This window comes from Excalfactoria chinensis, chromosome 8 (genome assembly GCF_039878825.1).
Source record: "Excalfactoria chinensis isolate bCotChi1 chromosome 8, bCotChi1.hap2, whole genome shotgun sequence".
NCBI lineage: Eukaryota > Metazoa > Chordata > Aves > Galliformes > Phasianidae > Excalfactoria > Excalfactoria chinensis.
Genome location: NC_092832.1, coordinates 10,608,148 through 10,625,190, shown reverse-complemented (window position 1 = coordinate 10,625,190; position 17,043 = coordinate 10,608,148). Strand labels below are relative to the sequence as shown.

The following is a 17,043-nucleotide window of genomic DNA, read 5'->3' as shown; positions in this document are numbered from 1 at the left end:
CGTGCAGTTGAAATAGGAATGAGACTGTGAATGTTCAGTGAGGAGCAGGACCTGCTGCCGCCTGGCAGTTCAGCCCCAAGTGTCAGGCAGTGCGATGCTGGGAGCCCCAGGCTGGGATCTGGGCAGGGATCAGTTCTGGTCGGGACCGAGCGTGTGTTCAGCGATGCCGTGTGAGCCTCAGTCTGACTGTGTGACTTGGCTTTCTCTTTCCTGGAGCCTGACATCTGCCAGAGGCTTGTCCTGAAGTGTTGTTTTTACACACAGCAGAATCGAGGAATTTGGAGGAATTTTGTCCTTTTACCACTAGGATAACTATAATTAGCGTGAATAGTTTTATAGGAACTATAAAACAAAATAAAACACTCGAATGTATATTCAGCAGTTGTTCCCAGTGGTGCATCAGTATTTCTATGTGGGCTGACTAGGTTTGGTTTTGGAATGTGAATGCAGCTGGTTCCTCCTATCTAAGTAGGAGGCCATATGAATAGAGCTGGGTCTGGAAGATTCTGCAGAGCGTTCTATCAGCTGCCTGATATTAAGATCTAAATTCTGCTTTGCTGTCATAGCTGTGCTAATTCAGTGCTGAGTGTGAGTATCTGATGTTATGAAGGGCCTTCTGTTCCTCTACAGCTTTGGAATCTTAATCTTGAGGGTCTGAACAGTGCACTGAGGGGCATGGTTTGAATTCTAATAGCAAATCAAGTAGCAAGCAAAGTAGTTCTAAATGAAAGGATTTACTGACTTTGGTGGAGGGTTTGGACTAGACAGTCCTTAGAGGCCCTTTCCAACCTCTAAAATTCTGTGATTTATTTATTCATTTATTTATTGTATGCTGTGCTTTTATGGTAAAGAACAGGAGTTGGTCTCACTTCATCACTTACAGTTATTGCTGCTGTGATGATCTCTGATGTTCTGCTAGCCCTAGCTTTAAACTCTCAAGAGCGTTCCTTTTCCACGTGTCTGCATGGTGCATTTCACATACAGGTGAAGCTGCAGCAGAGAGGTAGAATAGGGCTCTGTCTGGCAGCATATCAAGTAACCCATAGGTGCACATCTGAGAACCCTTTCTTAGGCAGTAATGGAAAGACTCGGGGATTAGAACTCACATATGATGAAGATAATGGCTTAAGTGTTTGGATTAATAACTCATTTATGACAGGGCAGCATTTATTGTGAAATTAATGTTTCTCTTCACATTCCTGGGTCGTATCCTGCATGTTCTGTATCAGCACTTTTTGATCAGTTTTTGTTGGGCAGTTGCAAAGGCCTCTTCTATGGATATTAAAGAAATTTTTTTTTTCATCTTCACATTCATCATCTGTTTTGTTCTCTTCTGATATGATCAAAGATAAAGTAGTTCTTTCCCTGATGAATGTGGGGGGGGGGGGGGGGGGGGGGAAAGAAGGAAGGTGGATCCAAAGGCCCACTGAATGGATAGAAAAAGAAAGTAACTTTTTTTTCCTCAGTTTACAAAGCTAGAGATTTAATATTGGCAGCAGCCCACACACTCAGTAAGTACAGTGACTCAGCATTTAAGTTATACATAGGATTTATTATTTCTTTCTGTCATACACAAATCAATTAAGAATCTCCAATATGTAGCATGGGGAAGAAAGCTTGTGGGACTATGCAACCCTACAGCGATTCTGGAAACAGAAGAATGGGCTCACGAGGAATCACTTGGAAATGTGGTTACTTGGGCCCCAGCTAATTGACGTTTGGAAAGCAAGCAAGTTGAAAACATGCAAGCATTCAGTCTGAGAACATGCCCCTTACTCTCCCAAAGATGGAATGGTTAAAATATAAGGATTTTAATGCCATGGACTACAGGTAGTGACTCAAAACTTTTCTCTAACTGCATCCTACTACTCATATATAAAATTAATCTAAATTACTGGAGTATGATAGTCCAAAAACCAGGGATTTTAATTTCTTGCTCTACCACAGAGATATAGGCAGGGATTTTGTCACAGGTAAAAAATTTCACTTACATTTCTTACATTCGTGGGTGTGAAAACTACCTCATTCTATGGAGGTAACAAAGTTTAGATGCTACCTACACTGCATCTGGTCTGCCCAGTTATGTTAATCTTCAGCATGATGCTCTATGGAGATGCAGGATGCCATGCCATGATCAAAGGGGATGATATAAAAAAGTGAAGAACAGAAATGACTTCACTAAGCCCATGTTTGAGATAATCGCACATCTGTTTGATTAGAGTGAACCCAGGGTGCCCGAGGACTAAGTAAAGATTGCAGGTATGAGGATGTGAACTTTAGTCATTTGTTACACTCTTACTCAGCTCAGTTTTGAGCTGATATATAAGCTGGAACGATATCCTGGTTATCCATCTTTCTGTTCAGGTACTTTAAAATATCCTGATTCTTATAAATACAGATAAATACAGATCTGATACAGCCCATGCTAACTTCGGTGAGAACTGAGAAAATGTCAGTGTCCCATTTACTTGTGTGCATAAATGTAAGATCTGATGAATTGCCTGAGTAATTGGGTCAGCCCCTGGGTCTGTAGATGCAAGTCTCTTCAGATTGATCCAAGTATTCACTCACTCCTCTCTGCTTAAGCCACCTTCTGCTAACATGCAAAAGCTATTTTGACTGTTAATGTCCTTGCTAACCGTATGTAGTTTCTGAGGTTTTGGTCCTCCTGTCCCAAGTGCTGAAGCTTCATTTCTTGAAGATCTGGCCAGTATTTGTGTTTCATGGTGCAATAGATCTTTTGTTGCTAATAATGCAAAATGTTGTATTTCACAACTTTGCTTTCTCTAACTGAATGGTCTTCTGAGCTGGGAACTCCAGCAATAAATCAAGGAGATTAAGGAAGCAACTTAATAGCTTTCCATTATTAATTATCTCATACTTTAACTGCTTCCAGATGGCTGATCAGGATTAGAGCCTCATTAAGTTGAGTAACACATAATAACATCAATATGCACGTTGCATGCCCCCAGTGCCAGTTCCATTACCCTTTCTGAGAAGTGAACGTTAACCTGAAAGCCAGTCTGCAAATGTTGAAGCGCATTCACTTACATTTGCAGAGCTATAGCCTAATTGACTATACAGGGCAGGTGATTACACAGCAAGTATAAAGGGAAAGTCAAATGCAAGAATAAACAGGTGTGCCTGTGCACACATGCCCTGTAGAGCTTAATAGTTATCAAAGGTTAAAAGAAATAGAGACCAGTATTTTATTATTGTATTTTTAAATTGAGAGCCACTTCTAATGTAAATAATCTTCCACTGCAGCAGGTTTTGTTTGCTTAAACATATGTAGCAGTAGCTGATAGGAAGCTTCATTTAAAGTGAATGGATTGGAGCTGGGATTTTGTTTATTTTTTCCCCAAACTGAGTGCAGTGGAGCTTATTTTTCAAAAACAGTCTCTGCAGCTCGTGTTCAAAAGGTACGGGTGGAAACCACGATGGATTTGCTACAAGAGGTTCAAGTTTGTTTCTGTATTGGATTTTCAAATCTAAAAGCCTGTTTCCATGGAGTCATCCGTTCCAACAGGACTGCTGCTTCTATCTTTCGTCCTTGGTTCCTGCATAGTCCTGGCAAGAATGTCATCTATCATTGTACAAATGTTAAATCACTCCAGTCATGAAATATTAACGGAATACATACAATTATGACTCCTAAATTGAAGTCTTTCTAGCTGCAATTTGTCACATCTACAATAGTAAGATAGAATAAAAGTCACAGGAGTGTGAAATACATATATTGGAAAAGTAGCACTTCTAGTACATGCAGTTAATAAAGCTAAGTCCTGAACCTGCTTCAGCTGAGGTCAACAGGAGATTTCCCTTTGATGTTAGTGGTAGCAAAACTGTCTATTCAGGCATCTTAGTTCTGAGCAGCAGATGAACAACATAATAGCAGTTCTTACTTCCTTCATGCAAGGGTTTAGATTTTCTGAAACAAAGTAGAACGAGCATGCTAGCAATTACTTTGCAGATGACGTATATTCATAGTTTTAAAATGATCTCCTGCAATCTGTAATTAGCTCTATTTTTTTGTTAATTTACTTCCTGAAAGACAGACAGACAATGTTAGGGAACTCATATCATGGGCAGCGTGCGTGTGAGAAAAATGGGAACTTCCTTGCCCAGTAGCTCCTCCCAGTAATAACGCTGGGAATTCAGTATTGTTTTGAAACAGATCTAATACCTTGCAAAGAAAAATGTGGAATAACTATGAAACATGTACAGTCAAGTCACATTACCCAGAAATGAAGAAGTACTGCCAGCAAGCCACACTTCTTGAACTTTGTTACTAATCTTTTTCAACAATACTCAGATTTTATTATAATATGCATATCTTTATCTGAAGTAACTGTTTCCTGTAGTCATTGTGTTTATATACTGAATTCTTTTGCTGTACTTTATGAATATAAGGTCTAGCCTGTTTTAAACTTAATATGTCCATGTATGTTAAATGTTTAGAAATGGTTAAACAGTTGTTTTTCACTTGGTAAATGTCATTCAGGATAGACACACCCAGGGTCAGCAGTGTAAAGTATAGTTTCTAAGTCCTGGTTTTTGAATTTCTCAGCTTCTTAATTCCCCGTAAGGCACAGACATCCTTATCCACACATAGCTGGATTTGATGTAGTCGTCAGTATTTGTTTGTCTGGATCTTTCTCATCTTAGGTTTTGACAAAAGCGGTTTTACTGCTCTGATTCATTTAAAATACTACTGCCAAGAGAAATCCTTAGCAATAGCTCTGACTGTGCTGTCTCTTCTTTATCATCGCTGATTTCCCTCAGCCATTTCAACAGATGTACATACACTGTCCTATACTGTGTAGGTCGCTGGGAGCTCTTACCAGTTACTTGGGGCCCACGATGCTAGCTTTGATTGCTGTGTATTAAGTTTTCAAGCATTTGTCCCTCATTATCTGGTCTTCAAATTTTAACCTCCAATTTTCCCTTTCCATAATGATTACAGGATGGTGCGCTGAAACAATTGCTAATTAGATGGGCAAATATTGACTCTGATTTTGCTTTTCCATCCACGTTGTTTTTGTAAAAGCTTTTGTCTTAACTTGGATTATAACCACTCCGAGGAAGACCTTGCTTTCATTCTGTGTTTGTACAGTGTCTAGCCAGTGGGATACTGGTCTGATTAAGGCTCACAGGCAGTCTGGTAGTATGAATTAAAAACAATACAGCTACATTTACAGAGACTGTGTGGCTATGGGAAGCTGAAGTCTGTTCTTGCATATGTATAAACTGAACAATTCACCAAATCTTCAGCACTGCTCTAATGCAAAAATATTGCAGGAATAGCACCAACATCAGTGAGAATCTGATTTAAATTTCATACTACAGCTGAAAAAGTAAATACAAACAAAACTCACCCACAACCCTATAATGTGACAGTATTCCAGTACAACAAATATGAAGCTTCGTGTGCTACTTGTTGGATACTTTTCAATTCAGTGAGTAGTTAAATAAGCAGTAGGAGGAAGGTTTTTATTATCATATTGAATATCTTTCTTCCATGGGTTTTTAAGTCCATTGTCAAACAGAAAACGGATTTTTTTCCCTGTTTTCTTGATGTTAAAGAATGACCTTATTACCTCCTCCAGTTAATTTGAGGAAAACATCACTTTTGCTTCTGTATCAGAAGTGCAACAAAGTGGCATTCTTGAGTAGATGTTTTGCCTCAGAGCTCTTTATTATGTCAAATCCAAAGGTAAGACAAGTTATGATGTCTTTAGTCATATTTTGACACAGATGAGAGTTTCTGACCATGAACAAAAATAAATGAAGTTCCTAAACAAAATTAAGGTGCACTGTTAGAGTTACACAAAAGCTTGCAAAACTGACCTTATTACCTGCGGTTATAGTCAGCACATGTTGTGCATTTCTCTTAAACGGTTTTACCATTAGTTAAACATTAGTAGCCTTTTACTGCCATATGGCTTTATGAAGGCACTTTTCCTCTTGGTGACTAAGAGGAGATAGGAGATAGAGTACTTCAGCTTCAGGTTTTCAGCTGTGTGAAAGAGTCACCAGACCAGATAATTCCTACTAGGACCCAAAGTGTATGCTTCTACAAGTATCAGACATGCTGGTTTTCAAATAGGAGCAGCATTCTCCCAGCTCTGAATTAATCTACTATGCCATTAAAAAATACTTAAGTACATTTTTAAGAAAGAAACAATGCCCTTCCTCTAGCACAGACCCTTTGAATCCTTCTATTTAAAGGAAATAACATTAAAAAGATTATTAGAAACTTGTAAACAAAGCAAACAAGAAGTAATAAAACATGGAATCTGGCAGAAAAAGATGAAACAAGCAGTTCATATTCATAAGCCCAAATAGGATTCCTATTGAAACCTTTCCTGCGAACAAAAATATGCTTCTAGTATTAAAAGCAGTGTTGGCACACATGACCTTTTGACACAACCATTCTGAATCTTTATTGTTGTAAAATGAAGTCACCATGTAGAGAGGGAGGGCAAAAAGGAGGCAGTAATTCTACTAAAGGTGCAGTTATGTTTAAGGTCTTGCTCAATGAGCATATTAAGTGGCCAAAAGGAACATAAAAGTTAGAGAGGAAACCAAGATCTTTCTTTCATGTCATCTAATTTTTCTAACAATTCTAGAAAATACATGCTCAAAGTTCATTTTAGAAAAGACATATGGTTAAGACTTGAAAAATTTCTGTACTTGCAATTAAATCTAGATTATAAATTAACGTATTTACCTCATTCTATCAGAAAGATTGCCTCAGTACCAAGAATTGCTTGTTCTTGACTGATGCAGTATTTCACTGTATGGAAACAACACATCAAAAATAGATTTGGGGAATGGGTTGGAGTTAGTTGCAAACATTTGATCACCTTAATGATGAGTTTCCAGTTCAAGAATTGTCCATTCCCCCTGAGGGGAAGAACAGTCTTCAGATGAAAAGCTTGCCACTGTAATACTTGCTGAAGAATCATCAAGTGGAGACATTAGTTCAGTCCACCTACTGAATGTGTCAATTTGTGATGTGCCCTGAGGATTTGATCCATCTCGTGCTAGAAACAGCGTCTGATTGATTAGACATTGTGCTAAGTTAAGGTCTTCAGGAACAGAGTTTTTGAAGCCTATGTTGGAGTCCTGCTCAGATAACAGTTGCCTGAGAAGTGTCCAGTCCTGTTCTGCAAACTGCTGATCTTCAAAATCCACGTCAAGAACAGCTGTTTCTGAATCCATCCTCTGCTCAATTGCTTCTCCAACATCCATCTCATATATTGGAGAAAGGGTTTTTGAAGGACGATGCTCATACATGCAGGTTTGTGCCATTGTGTCATAATCATCTATGTCTCCTGAAATAATTCACAATACTGTACAATGTAAAAATTGCAGGTGATCCTCCCCTCAAGGGCTGTGTAGAGCAAAATTTAACTCAGGAAAGATAATCCAACTGGGTTATAAAGGGAATGATGGAGGGTTATACAAAATTGACAAAATTTTAGGCATTTATTTTCTATATAAAAAACAAAGTATGGTTTATAAATTAAGTTAAAGCAGCAATCACCACTGGTAATTAACAATAACCTCCATAATTAAGTTTCTGATACAGAAAATGACAATGTAAATACACATTTAATGCACATGAAATTTCTCATTGACCACATAAATTAAATTTAGACCAGGAGGTGCATGGAGCGAATTAATAGAGAATGATTACTGTATGGTGACTTAAGCTTTGTCAGCTTAGAAAAGAACTAAAAGCAAAATAGTTTATCCACAGGCTTATTTCTACATTGCACATGCAAGGGCAGCTGCAGGCAACGGCAAGCAAACTTCAAAAAAGAAAATAGTACAGCTTCTAATGTCTTCTTTTTACGTAGTCTGGCTGAGCATAGATCATCATCAGTTTTTCATTACTCTTGAATACACAATAGCTGATAACACTATTGTATATTTTTGATGAGATAAACAGACTGAGTTACTGGTATAAAGAAGACGAAACACAAAACAACTAGACAAGTATTCCATCTAGCCACATGAAACAAATAAGAACTTTTCTTTGTATAAGCATCAGTTCTAAGTATAATCTCTATTTTAGGAAATAAGCTTTTACTGGTAAAATTTAGAATTGTAGACATCTCAAAAGCTCTAAGTCAGAATCCAAACCTGCTCCCACTGATGTATATGGCAAATAGTTATATTCAGTGGGAGAAGGATCCAAATTTATGTAAAATATATAAATAAATTACAGCAATAATGCATATAGCTGTTTAGGTAAACAGTTCAGTGCGCTTTAGTTAAGGTTATTACTATAGTTATTGCACATCCCATTCAGACATACTATATGTTGTCAAGCAGACAAAACAAATACTGAGTTTCCATCAGATGCTGTCAATGTTAGATTGGATCAAAAATAAGTACAGAAATCTGCATCCAATCTTTCTTTTAGTATTACATTAATACTTCTTTCAACATTTCCCATTGAGCAGCACAGTATTTACGGATATTTCAGACAGACAATCATTCTGTACCAAAGTGAAATACTTAAAAATATTTAAGTTTAATGTAATTTTAGCCAAAATTACTTCAGTTCAGGATTCAATCCCTGACAAATTGCCAGAGATTTCCCTAGTAATTTGCTTTTGAATGATTGAATGTTTCTATTTCTGTACATTACCTGGAAGTAAATCAGTATTAGCGTATTCAGTAGGTGCTGGTTGACTGTCTCTCACTTGGCCTTCCTGAGTCAGTATCTGATTCTTACTGGCTTCTACAGGTTTTGCAGAGTTGCTCTTTTGCACATCAGCATTAGTTTCTCTTTGATGAAGATTCAGATGACATGGTCTTTCTTGAGATTTTGCATCATTGTCTAAGTATTTATTGCACTGCTGAAATTCAATGGCCATTTCATTCTTTGTGTTTACTTTTTCATTTTCCCCTGGACAAGAACTAGCTGCTGAGTGTACTTCCTCTGCACAGTTTTGTTCAGTCACTGAAGCACCTTTATCCTCCTTCCCTGGGATTTCAGTACCATGAAGATGTTGGAGGGAACTTTCACTTTCATTCATTCTGTTGTCCTGATCCTTAGGCTGTTTGCAATCCAAAAATCCATCTTCAATTTCCAATGAGTATCTTGAATAAAAAGTCTTTCCATGGTGCTCCTGAGAAACACTGTCAAAGACATCTGAAGGAGTAAGAGAATCTATTGAATGCTGTCGTGAAGTGTGAGTTTCCACTCTATCATCAGATCCCAATTCTTCACATTCATCTACTGAAAGTAAAACAGACCGTTTAAAACTTTTAGTTTTAGAAAACTCTTGACTTGCAGTAGCATTTTCTGTTGCATCTTCAAAAGCTAAATTATCAATTCCTTGGAACTGCTGAAGAGGAACATTTGATGAAAGAATGTTTCCTGCGACATTTTCTGGTTCAGATCTGTCATCTTCTGTTTCATCAGCAGAAGAAGAAACTTGGTCTGCTTCCTGAGTAAACTGTGCATTGCCAAAAGTAGAATTATCGGTTTCTCTGGTACTGTTCCTTGCCCTTTCTTGATGAGACCAAATTTCAGTTTTTTTTCTTGGAATCTCATCATCACTTGTTGAATTAACACGGAAGAGATCAGAGCCTTCTTTTTTCATTTTGACTTCTATTCTAAGGCTGCTGTCATAGATTTTTAGTTCTTCAGGTGTACTGGTGTCACTGCTGCTTCTTCCGAGAAAATCATGGCACAACATAGTGCTGCATTTAGAAATCCCTCTCTCATTGGATCCTTCGTCATCTTGAGAGCCTCCAGCATCATAATCTTCTGATCTTGGTTTTATATCATCAGAGGATGTAGTTGCGCTGCCAGTATCTGATTCAGGACTCTCTTTTGGATCTAATGTACCAGTATTCCAGTGGTCCACAAAGGGAATTTCTGCATTTTCATGGTTTTCTGGCATTTCTGTGGGATCAATAGACTCTATGTAATTATGTGAACATTTGTCTCTTATTTGTTCTATGGAATGTTTTGAAACTTCATCTAAATCGGTAACTGATTTGTATTCAGGAGAGGCTGATGTACAACTCGGCTCATCAGCTGGATGAAATCCCTCCATGTGAATCTGAGCAGGTGACGTTACATCCTCTTTATTAGTTATCCCTTTGGAAAAGCTTGGTAAAATATTTTCACCGTGGTTAAGATCCGTATCAGTACTTAATTGATCACTCTGTCCCACACAGACTTTTTTTGCTTTTGGCTGTTCTACCACTTCTTCTGAAGTAGCAGAGTTTTGATTTGTTTCCTCAGAAAAGTCTGAGTATCCATCGCTGGTGGACTGTGCATGACAGCAAAATTCAGCAGTATTATCAGCTATATTTCTGTCGTTATTCTCAGTAATTTCAGCCTGATCCCCACAGATTTCTCTTGCTTCCATTTCATTTTGCAGTGAAACATGCAATTTAGAAACCGTTTCTCCAGTAACTAAAGGAGATTTTGATTGTATTTTGCATTCTCCATCTTCAGGATCCAATAATTTTTGTTTCTCAGGTTGACAAGATGCCAAGAGCTCATCTTCTCTGCTACCTCCCATCACAGATTTCAGACATTCACTTTGCTTTGCAGAACTGCATTCACTGTTGTCATGAGGCTTAACAGTTGTCACATCAGCTGTGTTTTTTCCGAGTTTCTGTCCTGGACTTCTGTGCTCTGAGTTGTGTGTATTCTTCTGGATAACAGGAGATTCAGTCCTTGAATGTTTTGGGGTAGAGGACTGAGACTTTAGTACAGATTGCCCAGCTGTTTTTGGTTTTGGGTCTTTATTGTTTGTTATTTCACCATGCTTTGACAGAGCTTGAGCTTTGGGCGTCGCTATTTTTGCAGTGGTTTTTGCTACAGGTGTCTGTGATGGCTTAATACTCTTCTTCTTGGCCGAAGGATGTTTCTCTGGGGCTGTTGTCTGAACCAGATGTTGTGCCACATTCCTTTCTTCATTATGTTTTGGAGACGCTCCTGATTTCAGTGAGTTTGGTGACTCCCCCACAGTTCCTGGCAAACAGTAAAATAAATTAATAACTAAAGATTGTACATTTTAGTCAACATTTATGCATTGAATTTATACTTGTGTGTATTTGTGTTGAGAAGCAGGTTATTCAGGTTTGTGTGCAGCTAAGGGATTGAAAGCTTGTTAATGCACTAAGAGTATTGAACAGAAATATAAACACAAGATGGAAATAGCATCTTGTATTTAATATACGATCTTTGGAACTAAAGCACTTTGTAGACTTAACAGAATTTGACCTGTTGCTGAAGAAGCCATCACTGGAGCAGAAAGCAGCAGCTATCTGATAGGGATAAAAACACTGCACATGCACAGCATTTTAGCACAGGAAGTGATGAGTACTGTATTTAATTTATATTGTAGAGGAAATGAAAGTAGGCAGAAAATAATTACATTAGTTATAATGTGATTAGAAAAGCAGAACTAATATCCCTGCTCTGCCTGACAATGCTGCAAGATCTCTAATAACCAGAAACTGACAGGACTTGTGTTTTCTGTATCATAATGCATACTAGAATGTAACCTGAACACACTTTCCTACCCCTCTTGGCAAGTGCCAGCTTCAAATGAGATTAAGAGCAGCTCCATCCTGCACTTTGTATCTCTGTAATGCTGAGTTTCCTCTCTGTGCTCTATAAAGCCATTTCCCACACTTGTGCTTGAAATTAGTTGGGGGCAGGTCAGCATCAGTAGAATGACTGCTGAGGGCATCAACAAAAAAGGGTGGTATAGACTGACACTTCATGGAAGTTGTCTGCAGTCCTGATCTTCTGTACTTATTATAAATGCTTGACCTACAGATTTTGGTTGAACACAATCCTAGTTCTAAGTGCAGTGGTGCAAGGTAACTGCAAGTAAAAGGCTCTGCAAAGCTGATTAAACAAGCAGAAGATAACAAGTGGAACTGAAGTCTGTCTCTTCAAATGTTTTCAAATTGACACCTGGATACATTGCACTGGTTAGGGCTGTCATCAAAAGTGAAATACGGGAAACAGAACCAATTCTCACACTAAAAATGAGGAAACACAAGCAGAGGGCTGCTTCATTGCACTATGAAACTGTACCTTGGTTCTTGGGAGAATGGGTAGGTGTGTCCTGAGCCTTCTGCTGTGTTGCAGCGTTGCTACTCCCATTCCCTTTTTTCTTTAGGACAGCTTGTGCATTTTGTTCATTGGACACTTTTCCAGCTGTTTTTTTTGTTAGACTGCAAAGAAATAATTTGTGTTATCTTCAAGCTAAAGATTAGCAAAGCAGTGTCTGTATTTAAGTCTATACACCTATATAAAAACATTGAAAATCCAACCTAGAAGGTATACTTTTTTTTGGAAAGAAAATATACATTCACCTATATATGTGCATGTGTACATATATATCAGAATACAAATGACCACTGTAATATTTCAAAGGCTTTGAACTTCTTCCTATCTAGTGTTTTTGCAGCTCTGTCTAAGCTATCCCCAAAATTACAATTTCACAACACCTCGTGTAGTCATCAACTATTCCAGTGTGCAGAATGGTGAATGACCTTAACAATGTTCAAACAATTAGCATGGAAAAAAAAAACAAGCCAGTTTTTCATTAGCAAAATGCCCCAATCATTAATTCAGTATTTTGTTAATAATGTAATAGACACTCATTCTGAAATATTCTCAGGGTAAAGAGAACAGGTTGACTTAATAGCAAATGTAATATTTCAACTGCAAAAATACCATTTCACGAGCATGCATGCACACACGCACCAACAAAACCCACTGTGCTGATTCATAACAAACCTGCTTGTTGTGACATTAACTTCAAGATCAGCCTTTTTTTTTTTGTTGGCAACTCCATTTGGTGTCTTTGGAGAAGGCTTCGTTATCACTGTTGTAAAGTAAATGCAGACTTAATTATCAGATAAAATGCAATGCATATCACTGAAAGAAAGATCTAGTATATGAAGGTCAGCAATTGAGAATCAGATCGATGGCTAAACCTGTAAAACTTGCAACGTTTTAAATGGATATCAGTTGAAGACAGACTTTTTAAAAAGCAAAGTCTATTAATTTAATACTCTACTAGTATACTAATAATATGCTAACTAGTAAACTATTATAACATTATGCTGTTTTCTGGAGCTAATGTTCACTTACAGGGAAAGAAGGGAACTTCATCAATCTATAGTTTTCTTGTAAGGCTTCCCCAGGGAGTTTGTCAGTGCCTTGCTGGCCTGGGACAACTCAGACAACTTTTTTGGGTTTAAAAAAAAATAAAAAATAATATATATATATATATATATATATGTATGTGTATATATAAAAATTACCAGTATGTTTTTTTCCTTCTTCTGCCATTTTTTCCTCTTTGGATTCTTCTGTCTGTTCACTGGCAGCAGTGTGGATATCCATGCTGGAGTTTGTTAACTTGCTGGGTGTTCCTGCTGCAGTTGCTGTGGATGGAGATTCCTTCCCAGTGGTTTTTTTTAATGGCTTTGTTTTGACAGACACACCTGAGCTCACTGCCAGCACTTTAGGTCTGGCACCTGCTATTTTTCCTTCATGGTTCTTTAATCCTTTGACACTTCCTGAACTTTTTTGTCCACTTGAAGACGATGTCTTTTCAGCATCTTGCTTGGCAAGCATGCTTTCAGCCTTTGCATTTCCATTATTTTCTATTTTTGTTTTTATGACAGCTCTAGCCTTTGGTGAAGCTGCTTTTTCCCCAGGTTTTAAATCTTTGTTAATCTTGGAAACTGTTTTCTTGCCATCTTTTGCCTTTACATCCTCGTGCTTTGAAGTCTTATTAGCAGCGTTTCTATTGGTGCTCGATGCATGCCCAGATGCTCCTAATCCATCAGATTTCATTTTATCCCGATTAGTGGGAGAATCTCCCAAGCAATCTTTCTTGCTGTGTTCTGTCCAAGAAATATTCCTTTTACCAGCAAATTCAGTGATGGATTTATTTAGCTAGAGAAAAAGCACCAGAAAGAAAACAGAAGAAATTTATCACACTAAACAATGGTAATCTTCAATTTCTGGCGCAGCTATTTCATAAGTAGTACAGGAATCTAAAACAAGCTTCAAAAGTGAACTAATTCTTAGAATCCATATTTTCAGCTCAAGTTGGTGCCTTTCTGATGGAGAATTATGTACATGAAATTGAATCTTCATGTGATTACACCGTATCAGTGACCATCAAATCATATGAAACCCACTCTAGTTTTCTACTAAACAGTAATGTAACTTTAAGTGTGAATCTCAACAGAAGCATTGAGGCCAGAAGAACATTTTTTCAGGGCAGGGAGTGAACAGACACAGTGCTGCCATGGCTCTGACAACAGCAGAGATTCATTAGCTCAGGAGCAAACCATTTGCTCTGGGAAACAGATCGGTTTCATTACGTAGCAACAGGGGAATGTGAGATTCTGAACACAAATTCCAATCTTTTATTTGAGCTTATCTGCATAAAGCCGAGTCCTAAAAGGTTTCAAAATAACAGACATTACTGACTGTGCAGAAATTGAAGTTCACCAATAGAATACAGATTCACCAAAAGGAAGGTTAATTAAAATTGACAAATTAATATTGACTATAAAACAAATAATGAAGAGAGTGATATTTTCAAGTTTGAGTGTGTCTGATGTTAGGAGATGAGGTTTACCTGAGAACTAGTGAATACAGGCTTTTTGCCAAGTCTTCTGTCATCACCTTTGTCAAATGCGGCTGCAAGAAGGAAAAGCCCTTTATTGACCATTTAGCAGAAAAGAAGGAAGATGGAACAATTCAGCCTACTCTCATTTGAAATCAGAAAGCAATTCATCTTTATTTTATGAAGGCTAATTTTGGTGATGTGGGCAATGTTAAATGGAAAAATATGTAATGTCACATGGCCACAAGCAAGTTGTTTAACCCTTCTGGTTCTGTAGGCCCTCAGCAAAACACACTTCTGTAGGTCCAATCTGACCTCTTGTAATGCTTGAAGTGTCCCAAGGCCTTTGAAAATGTGTACAAAAATTTACAATTAGAGTGGCTTCTAAGTGATATAATGTCAACTACAGATTAAATCATACTGTTTGAATAGGAAAGTGTTTACAGTAAGCTAAGTGATACTAATTTTCAACAGCAGCAAAGCCAAATTATCTGAACGTACACAGTAAGGTCAGAGTGCCTCTCTAAACTGCATATAGCTGCATGTCATGAGAGCTTCCCCTGTGATTGTCATGTGAAATCTGCAGGCACTGAATGCCTTTTTTTTTCTCTTTACTGTTCTACTCTGGGAGAGAAGCACTTTCCAATAAAGCTTTTAAATCAATAGAGTTTACAGAATAGAAAAGGATATTTATAGTCAGTGTACAGACCCAGAATCAATAAGGTCTCCTCTTCCCTCCCCCCCAAATATTTCAGCTGAAAAAGAACCTTTAAATATGTTACTAAAAAATTAACCATTCAGTCCCTTGTGCTCTGATGTAGTATTTGTGCATACACAAAAATGTGTCCGTGTGTAACAATGAAACAAAAATTCTGCTGAATTCTTACTTAAGATAAAAATATTTTTAACTGTAGCACTGTAGAAATCATACAAGAAAAGACAGGCTGAAAATGGCACCCCAGGGACCTCATCCTTCTTTTCCAGCAATGACTCTGCACTTCAATACATACAAATACGTTAAGATAAAATCCATGTCAACCTTTGCCTAAGAAAACAAGACATGCTGTGAATGATAAAACCCACAATATCATCTGTCTTCTTGTGCCATTTTTCCTCCGGTTCCAGTGCTCCCTCCCATTCTGTATAGGTTAAAATCCTAAAAGACACACCTCCATCACCAGAAATCTTTGAGGCAGAAAATTGATTTAAATTATCTGAGCCCAATTTCATTTGAAGATTAAAATTTGTCTACCACTATTACATTATTTAATTTTTTTTTCTTTTTTGGCCTGTAATTAAAGCCAGATAACTCACGCAGCCTCGCTGTTTACAAACAACATGTATGCTAACTCCGGGTTACAGTTTAATCTAGGAAAAAAACAACAGTATCTGGCAATATGGAGTTTGGACAACTAAGGCACACCTCAGCCTTAAGTATTTTGCTTTGTCTTGAAAGCACTAGTGTCAGTCAGTCTGAACATTACTTACAATAAGGGAACAGTGATACGAACAAAGCAAACAGACCCTTCTTTTTTTTTCTGAAGCCAGCTCCTTAGCTTCTGCACAACTTCATAATCCAGAATGAAACAATCATAAGCCTGTTTTCTCCAGTAGCAGCGAGACCTTATTCGACTACACCCCAAAATCACACTCCAAGACTGACGCTGCATCTTTCTCTCAGCGTGCTGTAATTCTGGAATAAAATTTTCAGCAGCCTGTCGGCACAAACAAACAGCTCTGTAGCTCCCATAGTGTAGCTCCTGGCGTCTTGAACAAAAAGAACACTGCAATGTTTACCTTCTTTGAATCAAAAGTGCTTTGATTTTAAAGAGGTCTTAAACATTCTTTCCTGTTATAACACTGTGCCATCAAAGCTAACGTTCAGCCACAGCCCAAACTCGATGGCGGGTTCCGCACCCTCAGGATACTTGTGGGCTTTAAAACAAAGAAACGCACAGAACAAAAACTCCTTTTTGTTGGGAGTGCTGCCTGCTACAATTTTTAGTGAACGCTGTGCAGCTCCTCGGGGGCTCTGCAGTAGCACACACAATGTCACAATACCAATCAACTGTGAAGGCAAGCTGGCTGCGTTTACTCCCAGAGCCCGAGAGAAGCATTATGCAAGAGACAAGCAAAATTTAGGCATTATGTAGAATAAGATAAAGGGCAGAAACAGAATTCATGGAACGGATCATCTGCTTTAGGTACATTTAATACTTCCACAGTGCTTATCTCCTTAAAAATGAGACAGATAAGGCTTCTAATCCCACTGCAGTATTTTAAATGATTTAGAGTAGCTGTAAACAATAGTAGAACCAACCTAGATATTTCTGCTTCCTAGTATATACTCTCCTGAAAATAAAAGCAGGGGAGACTTACTGATTTCTGTGTT

The 17,043-nt window shown here is 37.9% G+C and overlaps 1 protein-coding gene across 2 annotated transcripts in view; it reads right to left on the bottom strand.

Annotated features, from left to right (window-relative positions):
• Positions 1–1,534: 1,534 nt before the first annotated feature.
• BTBD8 (BTB domain containing 8) overlaps positions 1,535–17,043 on the bottom strand; it is a 33,013-nt gene continuing 17,504 nt past the window's right edge. For both annotated transcript variants that reach the window (XM_072343748.1, XM_072343750.1), the window contains 6 exons: positions 14,664–14,725; positions 13,330–13,969; positions 12,800–12,887; positions 12,092–12,231; positions 8,666–11,014; positions 1,535–7,340 (listed from right to left, as the gene is read on the bottom strand). In XM_072343748.1, the coding sequence (XP_072199849.1) occupies positions 6,871–7,340; positions 8,666–11,014; positions 12,092–12,231; positions 12,800–12,887; positions 13,330–13,969; positions 14,664–14,725 (3,749 nt within the window). In that variant the 3' untranslated portion in view covers positions 1,535–6,870. The remainder of the gene's footprint in view (positions 7,341–8,665; positions 11,015–12,091; positions 12,232–12,799; positions 12,888–13,329; positions 13,970–14,663; positions 14,726–17,043) is intronic.